General features: G+C 45.0%; 2 protein-coding genes across 4 annotated transcripts in view; both read right to left on the bottom strand.

Annotated features, from left to right (window-relative positions):
- Positions 1-8,898, bottom strand: part of efcc1 (EF-hand and coiled-coil domain containing 1) — a 28,251-nt gene extending 19,353 nt beyond the window's left edge. Inside the window, exons 1-2 of the mRNA XM_038308756.1 lie at positions 8,101-8,898; positions 4,672-5,096 (exon numbers count right to left, since the gene is read on the bottom strand). Coding sequence (XP_038164684.1) covers positions 4,672-5,096; positions 8,101-8,868 — 1,193 coding nt within the window. The 5' untranslated portion in view covers positions 8,869-8,898. The remainder of the gene's footprint in view (positions 1-4,671; positions 5,097-8,100) is intronic.
- A 4,545-nt stretch (positions 8,899-13,443) lies between these two features.
- Positions 13,444-19,072, bottom strand: part of acad9 (acyl-CoA dehydrogenase family, member 9) — a 28,319-nt gene continuing 22,690 nt past the window's right edge. The window contains exons 14-18 of one of the 3 annotated variants that reach the window (XM_038308757.1): positions 17,839-17,965; positions 17,681-17,758; positions 15,029-15,157; positions 14,189-14,261; positions 13,444-13,795 (exon numbers count right to left, since the gene is read on the bottom strand). In XM_038308757.1, coding sequence (XP_038164685.1) covers positions 13,695-13,795; positions 14,189-14,261; positions 15,029-15,157; positions 17,681-17,758; positions 17,839-17,965 — 508 coding nt within the window. In that variant the 3' untranslated portion in view covers positions 13,444-13,694. Of the gene's footprint in view, positions 13,796-14,188; positions 14,262-15,028; positions 15,158-16,770; positions 16,797-17,562; positions 17,618-17,658; positions 17,759-17,838; positions 17,966-19,072 lie in introns of those variants that run through there. The other 2 variants (XM_038308758.1, XM_038308759.1) reach the window with 2 other exon arrangements.

The following is a 19,072-nucleotide window of genomic DNA, read 5'->3' on the forward strand; positions in this document are numbered from 1 at the left end:
TCCTCAGGCATCCTTCACATGTTCCTCAGGCGTCCTTCACATGTTCCTCAGGCGTCCTTTACATGTTCCTCAGGCGTCCTTCGCATGTTCCTCAGGTGTCCTTCACATGTTCCTCAGGCGTCCTTCACATGTTCCTCAGGCGTTCTTAGCTACATCTGCAGCGATAAACATGGGATCCTCTAGAGGTTGCATGCAGGATGTAGGTGCAGTAATTGCAGCCAGACTCTGGATGTTTGAGACATATTTCTGGTAAAGTGGGTCAGTGGTGGAACAGTGCTGTTAATGTGCAGCGTTTAGAGTGAAGCCAGCTTTAGAAGCTGAGGTAGAGATAAACAGATCCAGCTGTTTTACTACTTTCTTTCAGTATGATCGCCCTAAAGCCTTTTGTCCTGACAAAAACCAATCAGGGCCTCAGAGAAATGTGTTTGTCCAACTTTCTCCTGCTAGTTGCCTCTTTTGTGGGGGGGGGCGGGGGGTAACCCGATAGGGGCCATCATAAATCATTGCATAAGTGTTTCCAGATGATTACATCCTGCAGAAGAGAAAAACTAAAAGGGGAAAATTAGCAGATTTTTAGAATCACCAAGCAGTCAGGCTTACATCCTGTTGACATGAGCCAGGCAATGCTGCACAGCAACGTTTAACTTCAGTTTTATTTTTGCAAAAGTAAGCTTTCTGCAGTCGCTCAGAGTTAGGTCTAAGTCACAGTGGGGGAGGAGGCCAGCTGTAGGCCTCCTGGTTGCTTCGGAGACATTCAAGGCAGCCAGTTAGAGGCTGTGTCCCATGCAAGCAGTTTTTTAGTGGATGTTGGTCAGAGCGGCGCTGCATCTCCAAAGATCTTCTGTCTCCAGGACTACCGATAATAAAAAAAACATTTTCAAAGGCACAAGAAAAGTGCTTTTTCCTTCTAAAAACTCTGGGCAAAGTGGAAGGACACTAATCTCATCCTCAGTGGTTGCTACAAAGCAACGTAGCATTTCCTGCTATCCTTCTGGGGGTTTCTACTGTCTAATGAGGTCTAACCCTGATCATCCCTAAGCCTTACCCTACAGACATGTGAACACATGACATAGCACTTGTTTACCTGTTGGGGAACAGGTGAATCAGCATGGGTCTGGGAGAGTGACATAGAGCCGACTATTGTAGAGGAGAGGCCACTTAGCGGATGATGAGATCTAGATTTATCTAGATAGGCTAACAAATGTCATCTGAAATCTGTCAACATGCAGAGTAAATAATTTGCTGCAGGCAAAATCAAAAGGCTGCAGCCATTCCTGGTTGTCATTTTTAGTTTTCTCCTTATCGTTCTCTTTGTCGGGTCCGTCTGGCCCAGAGAGCTCTGCTGATGGCAGGGGTGGACCTAAGCTCCTTTACTTTCTGAAGAGCATAAACATCAGTCTCCACAGCAAGACAGGGGCTCCTCTACTATTCTGGATAGAACGTTCTCTCAGATCTAATCCAGGACCAGATATAATGGTCGACAACAAGAACTGACCCTGTATGTGACTGTTTGTTATCTGAGCACTGAACAGAACCTCAGACAGAAAGAGGATCCAACCAGGACTAATGCTGGAAAACGAGGGTCTGCAGCAAACTGACAGACCTTCAGTAGAAATCAGCCATTCACACCCATCCTGCTAACACCCCGCCTTCCTCACAGTGGGGCTGGAGGGGTTCAGACCATGGCAACGTTTGCTAACATCCACTGGATGAGCGCAGCAGTGCAGCAATGTTCCCTTGGAGGCAGAATGAAGGAGAGGAGAGATTGATGAGAATCGGCTTTGTGCTGTTGAATTATTGTCCTGACAGTATCACTGAAAGGCAGTGAAAAGACTTTGGACCTAGTTCACAGATTTTGGGTCACAGACAGAACCTCTGGCTGCCCATGCCTAACTGTGTTCAGGAACAGTGAAATATTTAGAGACATCAGCAGCCAAAGGGCCACAGATCCACACACTGATTATACAGCAGAGCAGGAGCAGCCGGCTGCGAGATAAACATCCAACCAGAGCCTTTGTTCTTTCACACTTTAATTAGACCTTAACTCCCACCAAAGAAACCACTCCAGAACAGTAGCAGAGCTGCAGAACGGCTCCGCCACACAATGAGCCGCTCTATAAACTTAACTGAACAGGCTGAAAATAGAGCAGTTCACCACATCAGACCTCCAGCATATCAGGCTGCTGAACAGTCTCCAACAGCAGCACCGCTTTGTTTTAACAGGGCTAACAAATGTGGGTTTTAGGTCCTGATGACATCAACTTCAGACACCGTGTGTGTTCCTCATACCTCCCAGAACCAGAACAGACCACATGGTAGCTCTAAGTCCCCGTCACCAGAGCCCTTCCATTCTATTCAGTTTATTTCTATAGCTCCAACTCACAGCATGTCATCTCAGGCCACTTTATAGAGACAATTCACCAGATCATCCAGTCAGACTGGTTGAAAGTTTTCTATCTAAGGAAAACCAGCTGATTGCATCGACTCATTGTCTCTTCAGCAATCCCTCACACTAAGCATGCTTGTAGCGACAGCGGAGAGGAAAAACTGCCTTTGAACAGGAAGAAACCAGAACGTTAGAGATTGAACTAACAGATTCTGCAAAGTGGGAGAATAGACATAGAATGAAACAGAATGATGAAAAAGGGGTCCCTATGTCCTCCAGCAGTCTAAGCCTATAGCAGCATAACTATAGAGATAGCTCAGGATAACCTGAGCCACCCTAACTAGAAGCTTTATCAAAAAGGAAAGTTTTATGCCTAGCCTTAAAAAAAGACAGGGTGTCTGCCTCACGGACTAAAACTGGTAGTTGGTTCCACAGGAGAGGAGCCTGAGAACTAAAAGATCTGCCTCCCATTCTACTTTTAGAAATTCTAGGAACCACTAGTAAACCTGCAGATTGAGAGCGAAGTGCTCTGTTAGGAACATAAGGAACAATCAGATCTCTGATATCAGATGGAGCTTGGCCATTTAAGGCTTTATATGTGAGAAGGAGGATTTTAAATTCTATTCTGGATTTAACAGGAAGCCAATGAAGAGAAGCCAGGATAGGAGAGATATGATCTCTCTTTTTCATTTTCATCAGAACTCTGGCTGCAGCATTTTGGATCAGCTGAAGGCTTTTAACTACAGTTTGTGGACTTCCTGATAGATAAGATTTAAACCAGTCTAGAGCTGTTCCTTTAATTCCAACAAAATATTCAAGTCTTTCTAAAAGAATATTATGATCAACTGGATCAAATGCAGCACTGAGATCCAACAGGACGAGCACAGATACAAGTCCATTATCTGAGGCCATGAGAATATCATTAGTGACTTTCACTAGAGCTGTTTCAGTGCTATGATGAGCTCTAAAGCCAGACTGAAACTCTTCAAAAGATTCATTATGGTGTAAGTGATCACACACTTGTTTGGCAACTACTTTCCCAAGGATTTTAGATAAGAAAGGAAGATTGGATATAGGTCTATAATTGACCAGGTCATCTGGGTCAAGAGACGGTTTCTTAAGGAAAGGTTTAATTCCAGCAACGTTAAAAGCCTTTGGTACATATCCCTGTAACAGAGATAGATTAATCACATCTAAAATGGAGGTGGAGATCAAAGGGAATACCTCCTTAAATAACCTGGTTGGAACTGGATCTAACATCCAAGTTGGAGGCTTAGATGAAGACAATAATTTTGCTAACTCTGAAAGTTCAACTGAATCAAAGCAGTCTAAACCCGTTTCAGATTCCATGACTACCTCAGATGCTGCCCCACCCTCCAGAGACAAACCAGTCGTAAATAGAGGAGTGCTAATGATCTTATTTTTAATAAAATTAATCTTATTTATAAAGAATCCCATAAAATCATTACTGCTAAGAGCAGGTGGAATGGACGGTTCAACAGAGCTATGGCTCTGGGTGAGTTGACATGAGATTAATTCCAGCTGGAAATTATCTTTCACTTTGGCTAAATTCACACTGCAGGCCTTGATGATCAATTCCGATTTTTTTCCGAAATCCGATTTTTTTTTTTGCTTTACCGTTCACATTTCCAAATATATGCTACTTGTATGTGATCTCCTGTGTGAACTGCAGTCATACAATGCAGGTGTCCTTCATGCACAGTAGAGGACGCAATGACGTCACAGGCCAGCGTGCTCTGTGTTTACGCAAGTAAACATGGATGGTAGCGCTGGAGCACATCTAGCGATCTTTTCCAACCATAAAACCTCAATCTTTTCAATATGGTTAAACATAAATGCTGCTGTCCGCATCATCATCATCTGCCATGGTTGTTGATTTTCTTGCCGCTTCTGCGTAGCAAGACGCAGAATAGTGACCTATGTCGGTTACTAATGGCGTTCAGGTCGGATGAATCCGACCTGGCCGTTCAGACACAGGTCACATTTGAAAAGATCAGATTCGTATCGGATTTAGGACCACATAGCCAAGTGGCCTGGGTCGCATTGGAAAAAATCGGATCTCTGTTGTTAGGCTGCAATGAAAAGATAAGATCCAAGTTGCATATGGGCCAAAAAATTGGTTTTGGGTCACTTCGGGCTGCAGTGTGAATGTAGCCTTTAACTTTGCCTCGGGGTCCAAACATATGTGAAGCTGTTTAGATAAACTTTTTCTTTTAGATGATTGTCATAAGATTGAAAAGGGTGAGGTGCTTTGGGTGTTTTACCGGTAGTCCAGGAGCTGTGACTCCAGCTGAAGGATGCGTCTCTGCAGCACTGGAACGTGACTGGCCTTTAGCTCCAGCTCCTTGACCTTGGCCATCCCAGTCAGCAGAGCCTGCCTGGCCTCCTCCACCCTGTTTTTCAGGCTCTCCTGTTCCTTCTTCAGAGCTTTGTTGCTCTTTTCTGAAGCAGCAATGGTCTCTTTACAGCTCCACAGCTCCTGTTCCAGTCTCTGGTTACAGAGCATGGTCTCCTGCACCTGCTGCTCCCTGGAGCTGCGCAGACATTCAATCTCATTAATGATGTTCTGCAAGCTCCTCAGGTTGATGTTGGAGCCATCACTCAGCTCAACATTGGCCGTATCAGTCTGGGCTGAAATCAAACATCCTTCTTCTGGTTTGCGTTGGGAGTGATACTTCCACAGTCCGACCTAAAGGGGGTCCACGGAGACGAGATTAGGTTAATCCTTTAACAAGGTTTGGAAAACTTGGTCAATTATAGACCTATATCAAATCTTCCTTTCTGATCTAAAATCTTGAGAAAGTAGTTGCCAAACAAGTTTGCGATCACTTCCACCATAATGAACTTTTTGAAGAGTTTCAGTCTGGCTTTAGAGCTCATCATAGCACTGAAACAGCTCTGGTGAAAGTCACTAATGATATTCTCATGGCCTCAGATAATGGACTTGTATCTGTGCTCGTCCTGTTGGATCTCAGTGCTGCATTTGATCCAGTTGATCAGAATATTCTTTTAGAAAGACTTGAATATTTTGTTGGAATTAAAGGAACAGCTCTAGACTGGTTTAAATCTGATCTATCTGATCGATTTCAGTTTGTTCACGTTAATGATAGATCTTCAACACGCTCAAAGGTTACCTGTGGAGTACCACAGGGATCAGTGCTAGGACCAATTATCTTTACTTTATACATGCTCCCAATCGGTAGAGCTATTAGACAGCATGGGATTAATTTCCACCGTTATGCTGATGATATCCAGCTATATCTGTCTATAATCCAGATGAAGCTAACCCATTGCATAAATTACAGGCATGTCTTGAAGACATAAAAACCTGGATGACTCTTAACTTTCTCCTTCTGAATGCAGACAAAACAGAAGTTATAGTCTTTGGACCAGAGTCTCTGAAAAAGAAGCTGATTAGCCAGTCACTTCATTTGGATGGGATTAAACTGATTTCAGATAATAAAGTAAAAAAATCTTGGTGTTATTTTTGATCAGGATCTGTCATTTAAATCCCAGATCAAAGAGGTTTCTAGAATTTCCTTCTTTCATCTGAGGAACATTGCAAAAATTAGAAATCTCTTGTCCAGGGGTGATGCTGAGAAACTAGTCCATGCATTTGTTACTTCAAGGCTGGACTATTGTAATTCTTTACTATCAGGAAGTCCACAAACTGTAGTTAAAAGCCTTCAGCTGATCCAAAATGCTGCAGCCAGAGTTCTGATGAAAATGAAAAAGAGAGATCATATCTCGCCTATCCTGGCTTCTCTTCATTGGCTTCCTGTTAAATCAAGAATAGAATTTAAAATCCTCCTTCTCACATATAAAGCCTTAAATGGCCAAGCTCCATCTGATATCAGAGATCTGATTGTTCCTGATGTTCCTAACAGAGCACTTCGCTCTCAATCTGCAGGTTTACTAGTGGTTCCTAGAATTTCTAAAAGTAGAATGGGAGGCAGATCTTTTAGTTATCAGGCTCCTCTCCTGTGGAACCAACTACCAGTTTTAATCCGTGAGGCAGACACCCTGTCTACTTTTAAGGCTAGGCTTAAAACTTTCCTTTTTGATAAAGCTTCTAGTTAGAGTGGCTCAGGTTATCCTGAGCTATCTCTATAGTTCTGCTGCTATAGGCTTAGACTGCTGGAGGACATAGGGACCCCTTTTTCATCATTCTGCTTCATTCTATCTCTATTCTCCCACTCTGCAGAATCTATTAGTTCAATCTCTAACGTCCTGCTCTCTCTGCTTTTTCTCATAGTAGCTTCATCTATGTCTGCTTCTGTCTCCTTGAACCCCAGTGGGCCTCAGCAGATGGCCGCTCACACTGAGCCTGGTTCTGCTGGAGGTTTCTTCCTGTTAAAAGGGAGTTTTTCCTCTCCACTGTCGCTACAAGCATGCCTGGTGTGAGGGATTGCTGAAGAGTCAATGAGTCGATGCAATCAGCTGGTTTTCCTTAGAAAACTTTGAATCAATCTAACTGGATGATCTGGTTGAACTGTAAAGTGCCTTGAGACGACATGTGTTGTTAATCGGAGCTATAGAAATAAACTGAATTGAACTTGAATTGAAAACATGCAGATCTGGTTTGCTTAGTTGGTAAAGCAATAAGTTAATGAAATGTTTTCCCCACTGAAAGGTTCAAATTCCTCTAAATAGTCATGGGGACGTCAATGCTTGTATGTAGATGGAGCTGGATAGACTGATGGGGTTACAGGAAGACTCTACCTCTCACCCAGGAACCTGGAGACGTGGTCACAGGACAACCAGGACCTGACAGAGGTCCACTGCACTCCCAGTAAAGGACTGCATGGGAAACGCTCTCAGAAACTGGTGAAAACCCAGCAGCCTGGTTATGAAACCAGGACTGGAGTTCCAAATGACAGCTTGAGTTCATTTAGTAACTTCTACAGCAGCAGACATTCAGATTGACTCACAACAAGTCATCTCCAGGTACCACAATTCATATCATCCACCCAGTTATTGACCAGGACGAGTCCAAATGGTCCAGATCAAATCATGAACTAGGGCTCGACTGCTGCGAATCATGAAGGAGGAAAAAAACTAATGATGCAAAGAATAGTTGGCCTGTTTTTTGTTTGATTCGAGGAATGTGACACATTTGCAAGATCATTACCTTAAAGGGGAACGCCGTTTTTTTACATTGGGCCCTTTATGGTACGCCAGCATTCATAACATGTAGGCCAATCACTGTCCCCCAGACATCCGCGGTTTTATTTTTTATATTTATATGTTTTAAAAACAAAGCGGAGTGTGTATGACATCATCCGCACGCGCCGGCTACCTGCTGCTAGTTTTCTTCACATGCCTGGAAGATTTCTAGTGCTGCTACCACAGATGATCTTCACCTTTAATAAATAACTTCTATTGGTAACAATAATTACATTTATTTAATCCAAATGAGTGGAATTACTTTATAAGTTAAAGAAATGAAGTTGGGCAGACCTTGTTCTGTTAAATTCTATTCATTTAATTCTATAGCTCCAATCTACATCCTGTCATCTCAGGTCCTTTTATAGATCCAGATCAAGCAGATCAGGTTAAACCAGCTGATTGCATCGATTCAGAATTCCCTCACACCTTTTTCTTTTTAGAGTGAGCGGCCCCAGCAGGGCCCATGTCCATCCGGACAGTTGTTTTTTCTCAGGTAACCCAGAGGAGAGTAAGGGGCCCCTAACCTGCAGGGCCAGGCAGCGGGCATCGCTGCTCTGCAGAGCGGCCCTCATGTCCTCCACCAGCTCCCTCAGACTCCGGTTCTCCTCCTCCAGTTTGCAGATGCGATCCTCCGCCTCCTCTAGGGCCACTATGTCCTCATAACACTCCCTGCTGCAGGGCCCGGGGGGCCCCAGTCTGCGGCCGGAAGCTGAGCGCTCCCCCCGGTTGCCCCCGACCGGCGGTTGAGTGTCTGTCCGCCTGACGGGGCTTCTGAGGCGGATCTGGGTCTCTATGTGCTCGCTGTCTCTGGCCACCAGCAGCCGGCCGGACTCGTACCGGCGACCCGCCTTGGTGCTGAAGTAGCCGCAAAGTTTGGCGTGGAAGAGCCTGAAGGGGAGCTGGCGGGGCAGCCGCTCCAGCAGCCCGGAACATTCCTCCGGGTCCGAGCTGTCGCTCAGCCCCAGGACTTGGCACAGGACGGTAAAGTCCTCTGCGGGGACCGTGCCGAGTCCCTGGTAGTCCAGGTGGTGGAAGATCTCCTGCAGGTACTGGTCCAGCCCGGTGGCCAGGACGATGATCTCGTTCTCCACCCCTCGGTCCAGGCCGTAGTGGTGAGCCAGGCTGCTCACGATCCACTGCGTCCTGCGCGCCGGGCGGCGGTACGGGTCCGACAACAGAGAGGAGTCCATGGTTTGGAGCCACAAACATGTCCGCGGGGCCCCTCGGTCCCTCCTGCTCTGCTGCAGCGGCTGGAGCAGAACAGGCTGAGAAACAGCTCCTCCCACAGACATGTTCCTCTCTGGCTCCGGGCCACTTCTACAGCAGACTGTTGAAAAACACCGTCATGGTTTCCCCCCTGGTCCGTTTATTCGAGTGCAGGTAACTTAACTGAGATGAAGTGTTATAAAAAGATCTGGAGAACGAAGCTTCGATTCGCCTTTGCAAAGGGAGAGTAGCATCAGCAGCAACATCTGGGAACAGCAACTCTGACCCCCCCAGAAACACCGGCTCTTTTAATTATCTTCATAGGGGAACATCTTACAGTTTCACACAGACAGTCCCACAATTCAATTCAATTCAGTTTATTTCTATAGCGCCAAATTCACTACACATGTCATCTCAAGGCACTTTACAGTTCAACCAGATCATACAGTCAAATTGATACAAAGTTTCAGAGGCGTGCACAGACATTTTGGGGGGCAGGTGCTCAGGAGGGGGGGCACTTTTTAGCATACGTGGAACACTTAATAATAAAAAAAAAAATACACACGCATGTTGAAAGAAATTTGACTTTTATCTGTAACATTCTCTAAACGTGAGTTTTCAATGGAAAAAAGTCACATCACCAACAGAACAGACTAAAGCGTACTACTTGCTCATCTTCCTTCTTCTTTCATCTGGCTCATCTCCCTGTTCTCCCTCATCCTGGTCTTTTTCTGTCTCTGTGTCTTACCTGAACTCTTCCTCATCTCCTGTCCTGGTAGATGTTTATGGTATAGAGCTTCCCTGCTGTAACTGGCTACAATATAATAATAATAACCATCATGACAATAATAATAATAATAATAATAGCTTTAACAAATATGCCACATTAGTTTAAATAATGGGCTATTAGGGCAACATGACTGGAAGTCTTGTCACGTGGATATGACTTATGGTAGCCTACAAAATAATAACTATTTTAATACCTGCTGATTTTGTACAATCCACTTAAAAATAAAATGTGAACAGCTTTTAAGATTTTTCAATACAATTAACCCTCCTTTCTTGGCATTGTACTGCAATTACTAAATCAATATACAATTAAGACAGTAAAGAGACCAAAATGTGTTAATTTATGTTGCCTAGCAAAACCTATACAACAGAAAACGTTTGTCTTAACACATAGATTTGCAATTGAAAACTCTACCGAAATTATTTGTAGCCTATGTGGTCCTCCTCATGTTATCTGTCATTGACTTGGGCTACAGTGTAAAACTTTATCTAGTTTAACTAGTTTATCAGGTGACCAGTCGGCAAAAATGCTTGTTTGGTGCTGCTGAATGAGACATTTTAATGCACAACAAAATGATTTTGCTTGATCTGTATATTACCTGGCTAATGGGGCACGGGAGAAGCAGCCTGTCAGCGACCGTTCCTGCTATCTGAAGACGCTTAGTGAACCGCTATGATGCTGCGCATCTGGCATGCCCTGCGGGCGACCGCGCGAGGTCACGTGACAGAGGAAGAGAGATAGGCTGGTCTGGTGTACGCAAGGAGGTGGCTCATTTTGGGGGATTGTTTCAGTCGTTTTTAATAGCTCAGGTTTTCAAAAGATCATTTCAAAACCGACCTCAGTAAAATCTTAATAATATTAATAATAAAAAAAAACGAGTTTCAAAAGGGCATTTTCGTTGATAAAGGGCAAACTTCCTAGTGCTTTAGCACCACCTGGTGTCTATGTATGCACGCCCCTGCAAAGTTTTCTATCTAAGGAAAACCAGTTGATTGCATTGACTCATTGACTCAAATACAATCCCTCACATTAAGCATGCTTGTAGCAACAGTGGAGAGGAAAAACTCCCTTTGAACAGGAAGAAACTTCCAGCAGAACCAGGCTCAGTGTGAGCGGCCATCTGCTGAGGCCCACTGGGGTTCAAGGAGACAGAAGCAGACATAGAAAAAGAAGCAGAGACACAAAATGCAGCTGTAAAAGGCGGCCCCGTCCAGGAAACCCACAGCCAGGCAGACGAGCTCCAAGGCAGCCCCATGCCAGAGGACGAAGAGAGCACATCCAGCCAGTCACGGTCAGAGAAACAGGACCACACTGGAAAACAGGCCGATCTCCAACATCTATAAACAAGGGTGTTGATGGCAGCAGCACAGCTGATGTTTCTTTCCAGGATGGCGTCACAGCCAAACAGGAACAGACGAGGCAAAGCTACTCTGAGGAAAAGCAGAGAGTGATCATACTCCCTACATTCCTACCTCCATGCATGGAGTTGCTTCCTGCCTTTCTGCTTCTACCTTGTTAATCAGCTTTTTCTGCGTGTGTGTGTAACCTCTTATCTGCAGATTTCATCCTCCCCTCTGGCAGCTTTGGCCTAACACCTGGGAATAGTAGATTTGCTGCCCATCCTTAGATTATACATGGCATATACTTCTTCAATATGAACAATAAGTTTTGCTGCAGCTTTAACTTAGCTGTTTACTTCTTTTAGCTTAAACATGTATATATATATTCAAGACCTGACCTCAGGTTCTGAAAGGAAGATGGACCTCAGGTTCTGACAAGAAGATGGACCTCAGGTTTTGACGGGCAACTGGACCTCAGGTTCTGACGGGAAGATGGACCTCAGGTTCTGACAGGAAGCAGGGTCTCAGGTTCTGACAGGAAGCTGGGTCTCAGGTTCTGAGGTTCTGACAGGAAGTAGGACCTCATGTTCTGACAGGAAGCTGGACCTCAGGTTCTGACAGGAAGTAGGACCTCATGTTCTGACAGGAAGTAGGACCTCATGTTCTGACAGGAAGCTGGACCTCAGGTTCTGACAGGAAGCTGGGTCTCAGGTTCTGACAGGAAGTAGGACCTCATGTTCTGACAGGAAGTAGGACCTCATGTTCTGACAGGAAGTAGGACCTCATGTTCTGACAGGAAGCTGGACCTCAGGTTCTGACAGGAAGTAGGACCTCATGTTCTGACAGGAAGTAGGACCTCAGGTTCTGACAGGAACCTGGGTCTCAAGTTCTGAGGTTCTGACAGGAAGCTGGGTCTCAGGTTCTGACAGGAAGTAGGACCTCATGTTCTGACAGGAAGCTGGGTCTCAGGTTCTGACAGGAAGTAGGACCTCATGTTCTGACAGGAAGTAGGACCTCATGTTCTGACAGGAAGTAGGACCTCATGTTCTGACAGGAAGCTGGGTCTCAGGTTCTGACAGGAAGTAGGACCTCATGTTCTGACAGGAAGTAGGACCTCATGTTCTGACAGGAACAAATGCCTGGAAACTGGAGAGAAAATATCACTCCACAGGCCTACGGGAATCCTACCTAGACTGGAAAAATACTTTACTGCTGTAAAGCAAGAGCAGCATATTTCTCCTCATTAGAGGAGAATAAGAATAATCCTACTGTAGATTTCTTTTTAATCCAGTTGCCAAACTCACCCAGAGCCATGGCTTAGTTGAACCTTCAATTCCATCTGCTCTTAGCAGGAATGATTGTGAAGTAAACATGAGCACTGAGACTCGACAGAAAGAAAAGGTTTTATTTTACTCTGCAGAGGAGAACGACACAAACAGCTGAATATAGCTCTCAGTGTGGCTCTGGGGTGGTAGCATCCCACCCCTGCATATAAAGAGACTCCACACGCATGAACATTGTTTCTTCAGTTCATCACAGACATCAATTTAGTCAGATAAATACTTCAGACAACTGATTCCCATCCGTACCAGAAACAGGACGTGAGAACCTTGAACACAGTGAGGACAGTCTCATCTAAACTAGGGAAACTTTCTTCTTCTCAGGCTTCTAAATAATCACCCTATTCAGGCAGAGAAAAGGCACCTTAAACATTTTATCTCACAAACAGGCCATCTGAGGTAGTCATGGAATCTGAACCGGATTTAGACTGCTTTGATCCAGTTAAACTTTCAGAGTTAGCAAAACTGTTGTCTTCATCTAAGCCTTCAACTTGTATGTTAGATCCAGTTCCAACCAGGTTATTTAAGGAGGTATTTATTCCCTTTGATCTCCTCCTCCATTTTAGATGTGATTAATCTATCTCTGTTACAGGGATATTTACCAAAGGCTTTTAACGTTGCTGGAATTAAACCTCTGCTTAAGAAACCGCGTCTTGACCCAGATGGTCAATTATAGACCTATATCCAATCTTCCTTCCTTTTCTAAAATTCTTGAGAAAGTAGTTGCCAAACAAGTTTCCGATCACTTCCACCATAATGAACTTTTTGAAGAGTTTCAGTCTGGCTTTAGAGCTCATCATAGCACTGAAACAGCTCTGGTGAAAGTCACTAATGATATTCTCATGGCCTCAGATAAAGGACTTGTATCTGTGCTCGTCCTGTTGGATCTCAGTGCTGCATTTGATCCAGTTGATAAGAATATTCTTTTAGAAAGACTTAGTCCAGTTTAGAAATCAATCTTACTGGATGATCTGGTGAACTGTAAAGTGCCTTGAGATGACGTGATGATGAGTTGTGAACTGGCGCTATAGAAATAAACTGAATTAACTGGACCCAGAACCAGAACTCCAACCATTTAACTGGACCCGGTGCAAGAAGCCCAACCTGACCCGAATATTTCAGGGTTTAATGTCTCTACTGGTGCCAAACGGGCCCAAAAAGCCCAGATGCAACAAAAAAAACAGAATCCTGTTAGTTCAAGGCAGAGATTTTATTTGAAAGGTTCTGATCCATTAAATAAAACACACTGATCATTCCATGAGCAGTAGGCTAATCAGCAGTCTAGTTTGTCCTTCTGGCAGAACCAGAACACATGGACGGATTACAGAAACGGACCAAAGGACCCATCCGGCCTGCTTTTAAAATGGTCCCGCTGCAAGTTTGGTGAAGGGCACTTGGGTTAGCATGCCTACAGAGCACTGGTGGTTCTGACCCGGTCAGAATTAGTAGGTTCTCTCCAGAGGATGAGAGCAGATGTAGGCCCGGTTCTCTAGAACTGCTGCAGCGATCTTCTTGATGCTGGCGTCGTTGTTCTCAGGAGCATCTGGAGGAAATACAGTCGAGTTTGTGATGAGACATTCGGACCCGTTTGGTTCTGTTCATTCATTCAACAGAAGACAGAGCTCTCTAAAGTGGGAGACGACGATAACAGAAACATCTACATTCATATTTCTACAGCTGTTCCGTTAAAGAAGCTGCTGCCTCTGACCCATTTAGGGTCCAGATTCAGTGGTGCCATCTGACACAGAGGTTCTGGTGGAGAAGCTGGACCCTCAGTCAGAGGAGCTTCCAGAACCACCTGACCCAGAACTACATGGTTCAGCTACCTTCAGTTAAAGGGAATGGGTAGGTCTGGTTCTGAGAGAAGTGAGCTTTGTTATGCGGGTTTGGACCGGACCATGCGGTTCTGACTGGACCCAGTTGGTGTTTTGCTTACGTTTCTGCAGCTGAACCATCAGGTAGTTGTTCTTGAAGAAGGCGTCGTTGCAAAACGTGTTGGCCAGCAGAACCTGGGAGAAACAACACAGCAGTGTTCTTGAAACGGGTCGGACCACAACATACAGTCGGGTTCTAGTCGGTTCTAAATGTTCTACCACCCCAACTTCAATTCCCAGCCAAGAAACATTTGAGCTTCTGGGCTTTTAATCGACACAAACTATCAGACCTGGAAGGAGCAGAACTGGATTCCATAGCAACAGGTTCTGATTTCTTATTTTAACCTTCGGTGAGGAGGAGGATGGAGGTCGGCAGAACCAATAAATGAAACGTCATAAACCTGGAAGCCCACAGAGAAGACCGTCACCATAATGATGGCGTCTCAGCAGGTTCTGCTCAGTGATTGGTCTGTTTTCTGTGTGATGTCAGCAGCTCTGAGCATCGTCGACAGGAAACGGCGCTGCAGGCCCATCCTGTAGCTAGCATCTGCAGGTTTACTAGTGGTTCCTAAAATTTCTAAAAGTAGAATGGGAGGCAGATCTTTTAGTTATCAGGCTCCTCTCCTGTGGAACCAACTACCAGTTTTAGTCCATGAGGCAGACACCCTGTCTACTTTAAGGCTTTGAATCTTTAATCTGACTGGATGATCTGGTTGAACTGTTTCTGTAAAGTTCCCTGAGATGACATGTTGTGAACTGGTGCTACAGAAATAAACTGATTTGTCCAACGGTTGCTAAGGACAGGAAGTGTCCCTCAGTCACACCCAGGTATGATGAAGCTCAGGGTTTTATTTTCTATTTAGGTCCCGGTTCTCCACCCTCCTCCGGTCCCTGACACCAACCTCATGGTCGTGGTTCCTGAGGCCGATGCTGATTGAACGGCTGGCTCTGGACAGGACGGCCGTCATGGCGTAGAGGTGGATCAGAACGTCTGCTACCCTCTTCAGGACAAGTTGTTCATCCACGATGCTCTGAAATGGCGGGAGGGAACAAGACACAGGACAACTGTAAAGGTTGGTTCTAGAGTCTGTTATCTACGTCATCAAAGGTCAGGCTATAGCCAAGGCAAGAAGGCAGCCAATAAGGGACCATAACGTAGAGGGAACCCTGTAGAGGGAACCGTTTAGAAGAATCCTGTAGAAAAGGGGTCACGGATTATTGGACCATGGTCTTGATCCGGACCCAATCTGATTTAAAACATTTATAAGCGCTCTAGACCTCCTGTCCAAAGCAAAGACTACAGCCTCTGCTGTTCCTCCCGTCTTGTTGCGCTCCGACTTAGCCTCAGAGCTCGATGAGAGCATCGCGTTATTATTATTAAATTCGTAGGAGCAAAACATGCAGAAATTAACGCTTAGTTTAATATGACAGATTAAAAATATCCCCATCAGTATCCAGCAGATGTGCGGTTTCTGATGGAGATGAGAAATCTGCTTCCTGATCTGTATCATCTGATCTGAATTACCAATAGTTTGCATCCGATCTTAGAAATAAACTGACCCCGCTGGTTTTTAATTGGTGAACCCTGCCGTAGAGGGAACCCTTTAGATCATGGTAACCAATTAAAAATCAGCGGGGTCCGAATAAAGAAAATCATCAGTCAGTAAAGGTCTGCAGACATTTTTAATGATCCGTTACCTTAAACAGAATTTATCACAGAAATAAAATGAGGTGTTTATGCATCCATGTTATACATTGAATTTTTAAATAAAAAACAAAATGAGTAGAGAACAAAAATCATCCAGTTTGGTATATAGACAAGTTCCTGATTGCCAGCTGAACTGAGCGTTTGTTATTTTTCTTTCTTTTTTCTGTCTTAATGTTGGCAGTGGGCTTTAGGCTGCCCTGCAAGGCTTTAAACCTGGGTTTAACCAGAGACTAAGCCATTCTCAAGCACATATAAAGGTGCTCATTTTGAGCCTGGATCCAGATTTATTGCTGATGGGGAGTTGTTTAATAAGTCATATTAAATTAGGCTTTCATTTCTGCATGTTTTTTTCCCCTATGAATTTAATGGTTATATCGCAATCCTCGAGCTCAGAGGATAAGTCGGAGCACAGCAATATGGGAGGAACAGCGGAGGCTGCAGGCTTTGCTTTGCAGGAGGTCTGGATCACTGCAGGCCGGAGCGGAGACAGGGGATGTGGGATGTCAGGGTAACAGGAGAAGCGGCGCAAGTGACATTTAGACACTGTCGTCAGACAACATGTGGTAATTTCTAAATGTTTTAAATCAGGATTGGTCCGGATTAGCCAGCAGGTGGGTCCGGATCCGGATCACAGCCCGCTAATCCGTGACTTCTGCTTTGGAAGGTCCCTGTAGAGAGAACACCATAGGGGGATTGCCGTAGAGGAAACCCCATAGAGGGAAACCGGTAGAAGGAACCCCATAGAATGAACCCTGTTGAGGAAACCCCGTAGAGGGAACCCTTTAAAAGAACCCCGTAGAGACAACCCTACAGAGAGAACCCAGTAGAGGGAACCTCATAGAGAGAACCCCGTAGAGGGGATTCCCGCAGAGGGAACCCCGCAGAGGCATCCCCATAGATGGAATCTCATTGAGAGAACCCTGGTAATGGAACCCTGTAGAGGGAACCTCATAGAGAGAACCCTGTAGAGGACACCCCATATAGGGAAACCCTTTAAAAGAACCCCGTAGAGGCAACCCTTTAGAAGAAGCCTGTAGAGGGAACCCCATAGAAGGAGCAACATAGAGGGAGCCCTGTAAAGGGAACCCCTTAGAAGGTGCCTGTAGAGGGAAACCTGTAGAGGGAACCCTTTAGAAGAAGCCTGTAGAAAGAACCCCCGTAGAGGGAACCCCTTAGAAGAACCTTGTAGAGAGAACCCCATAGAGGGAACCCCTTAGAAGAACCCTTCAGAACAGAGCAAGCGATCTTTATCACAACGTCCATGACATGCTTCATATTTAAAATATTGCCGCACAGCTGTTGTTGGTGAATGATGCAGTTGAAGCTCCAAAAATCCGGGAAAGATTCTGAAAGCTTGTACAGATCAAGGACTCCAGCAGTGCACTCAACCATAGATGGAGCCCCATCAGACGTGACAGATGTCATTAGTCCCTGGTTACCTAGCAACCGTGGCAAACCATGCACAGCAATCAGCATGCATTAAAAAAGTTTCCCTGCATACTTATTTTTCATTTTATTAATATGAAAATACACATTGGCTTCTCGTTAACAATGATTTGATTAGTGCTTTTTAAAACCGTGATCGACCGGTTGGGCACCCCTGCTGTAGAGAGAACCCTTTAAAAGAACACTGTAGAGGGAACTCGGTAGAGAAAACCCCGTAGAAGGAACCCTTTAACGAAAAAAAAAAACAAAAAAACACTGTAGAGGGAACCCTTTAGAAGAACCCTGTAGAAAAAACCCCATAAAAGAACCCCGTAGAGGGAACCTCATAGAGAGAACTCTGTAGAGGGAACCCTATAGAAGGTACTTTTAGAAAAAAACCCGTAGAGGGAACCCTGCCTACCTTTCCATATCTGTAGAGCAGGCTCTCCACCGTCGATCCAAAAAGACTCACGTTCTGCTCCAACTTCTTGGCGCTTTCCTTCAAACAGAACCAGATGGTCACTGAGCTTCAGGAACCACCAGAACAAGGCGGTTCTGAGAAGACGAGTGGGTGCTGACCTCCAGGCTCGGATGGACCACCCCATCCTTCCCCGTAAGGCCCAGGTCCACTGATGCTCCCAGTGACGTCCTCAGTTTCTTCCCAGCCATAGTCGCTGCCAGGAAAATGTTCCCTTTCTTCATCTCCCTGCAGGGAAGAAGGAAACATCCCTGATGACCATCGCCAGGAGCAGCTCAGCACTGACAGGTGAACCTAAACCAGGTCTTTGCCCTAGAAGGAGCAGCAGCTCCTGAGGACAGGCTAGAACTAAAACAGAGGATTTCACCCAACATCTGCCTGAGTATCCCCCCGCCCCCGGCATCACCATCAGGTCTGCAGGTCTACAGAGACGAATCCGAAGCAAAGATCTAGATGAGTGCAGAGCAGTGAGAAAAAGGCAGTTCCTTCAGCATTTCTCTTTCTCCTCTCTGGCCTCCATGTTTTCTGGCTGCAGCTCTCAACTAACATCAAATGCCATGCTGCTATTAAAACCCTGGTGACTCTCATGTGATTGACTGAAGAACCAGGAAGTAAGCACCGTGCTAAATCTGCTCTGGGTCTCAAAGGAGATGTTGGAGGAAATGATCCTCCATCCTCAGCGACAACTGAGATGATCTTGCTTCACACAAGATTTATCACTTATTGCTCCTTAAAGAAAAAAATCGGATTTCTGTAGCCTTGCCCCAAAGACCCCAAACCTCCTTTTGTAAATCTAGGAGACGGCTCAAATTGTGTCCATCAACATTTTTAACCAGCTGAAGCATATTTGATCGATAATAGTTTTAGTGGATCCCTAGTTCTTTTTTTTATTACTTAAAAGTTCAAGAAGAAGCAAAGAGTTTCTACCTTTGTTACGCAGTAAAACTGCAACACCTGACATCCTAAAGAGACCTTCAATATGTTTGAAAGGCATAACTCTAGTTTCCCAGGATACCAGCCATTAGGGGTGGAGCAGCTTTAGGTCTGGAGGCCTTTTTTCCAGAAGAGTCATGTTTGACAGAGCCTTAGATTGAACTTTCTGTGTTTAAAGTCCTGTAAAGCCAACAGTATAAGAAAGACTTGGTAGTTTTCGAACTCCTCCTTTAGGGAATGTGAGAAAACTAAAAATGTTAACAAGGTAAAGCCCAAAAGGGAGCTTTACCTTCACAGGCAAACAAGGCTTAAATTATCCTGGTAGGGTAGCCGAGGAAAACCAGGCTTAAATGTCCCCGGTAGGGTAGTCGAGGAAAACCAGGCTTAAATGTCCCCGGTAGG

The sequence above is a fragment of the Cyprinodon tularosa genome, unplaced genomic scaffold, assembly GCF_016077235.1.
Source record: "Cyprinodon tularosa strain WSP-4 unplaced genomic scaffold, ASM1607723v1 ctg647, whole genome shotgun sequence".
NCBI classification, from domain to species: domain Eukaryota; kingdom Metazoa; phylum Chordata; class Actinopteri; order Cyprinodontiformes; family Cyprinodontidae; genus Cyprinodon; species Cyprinodon tularosa.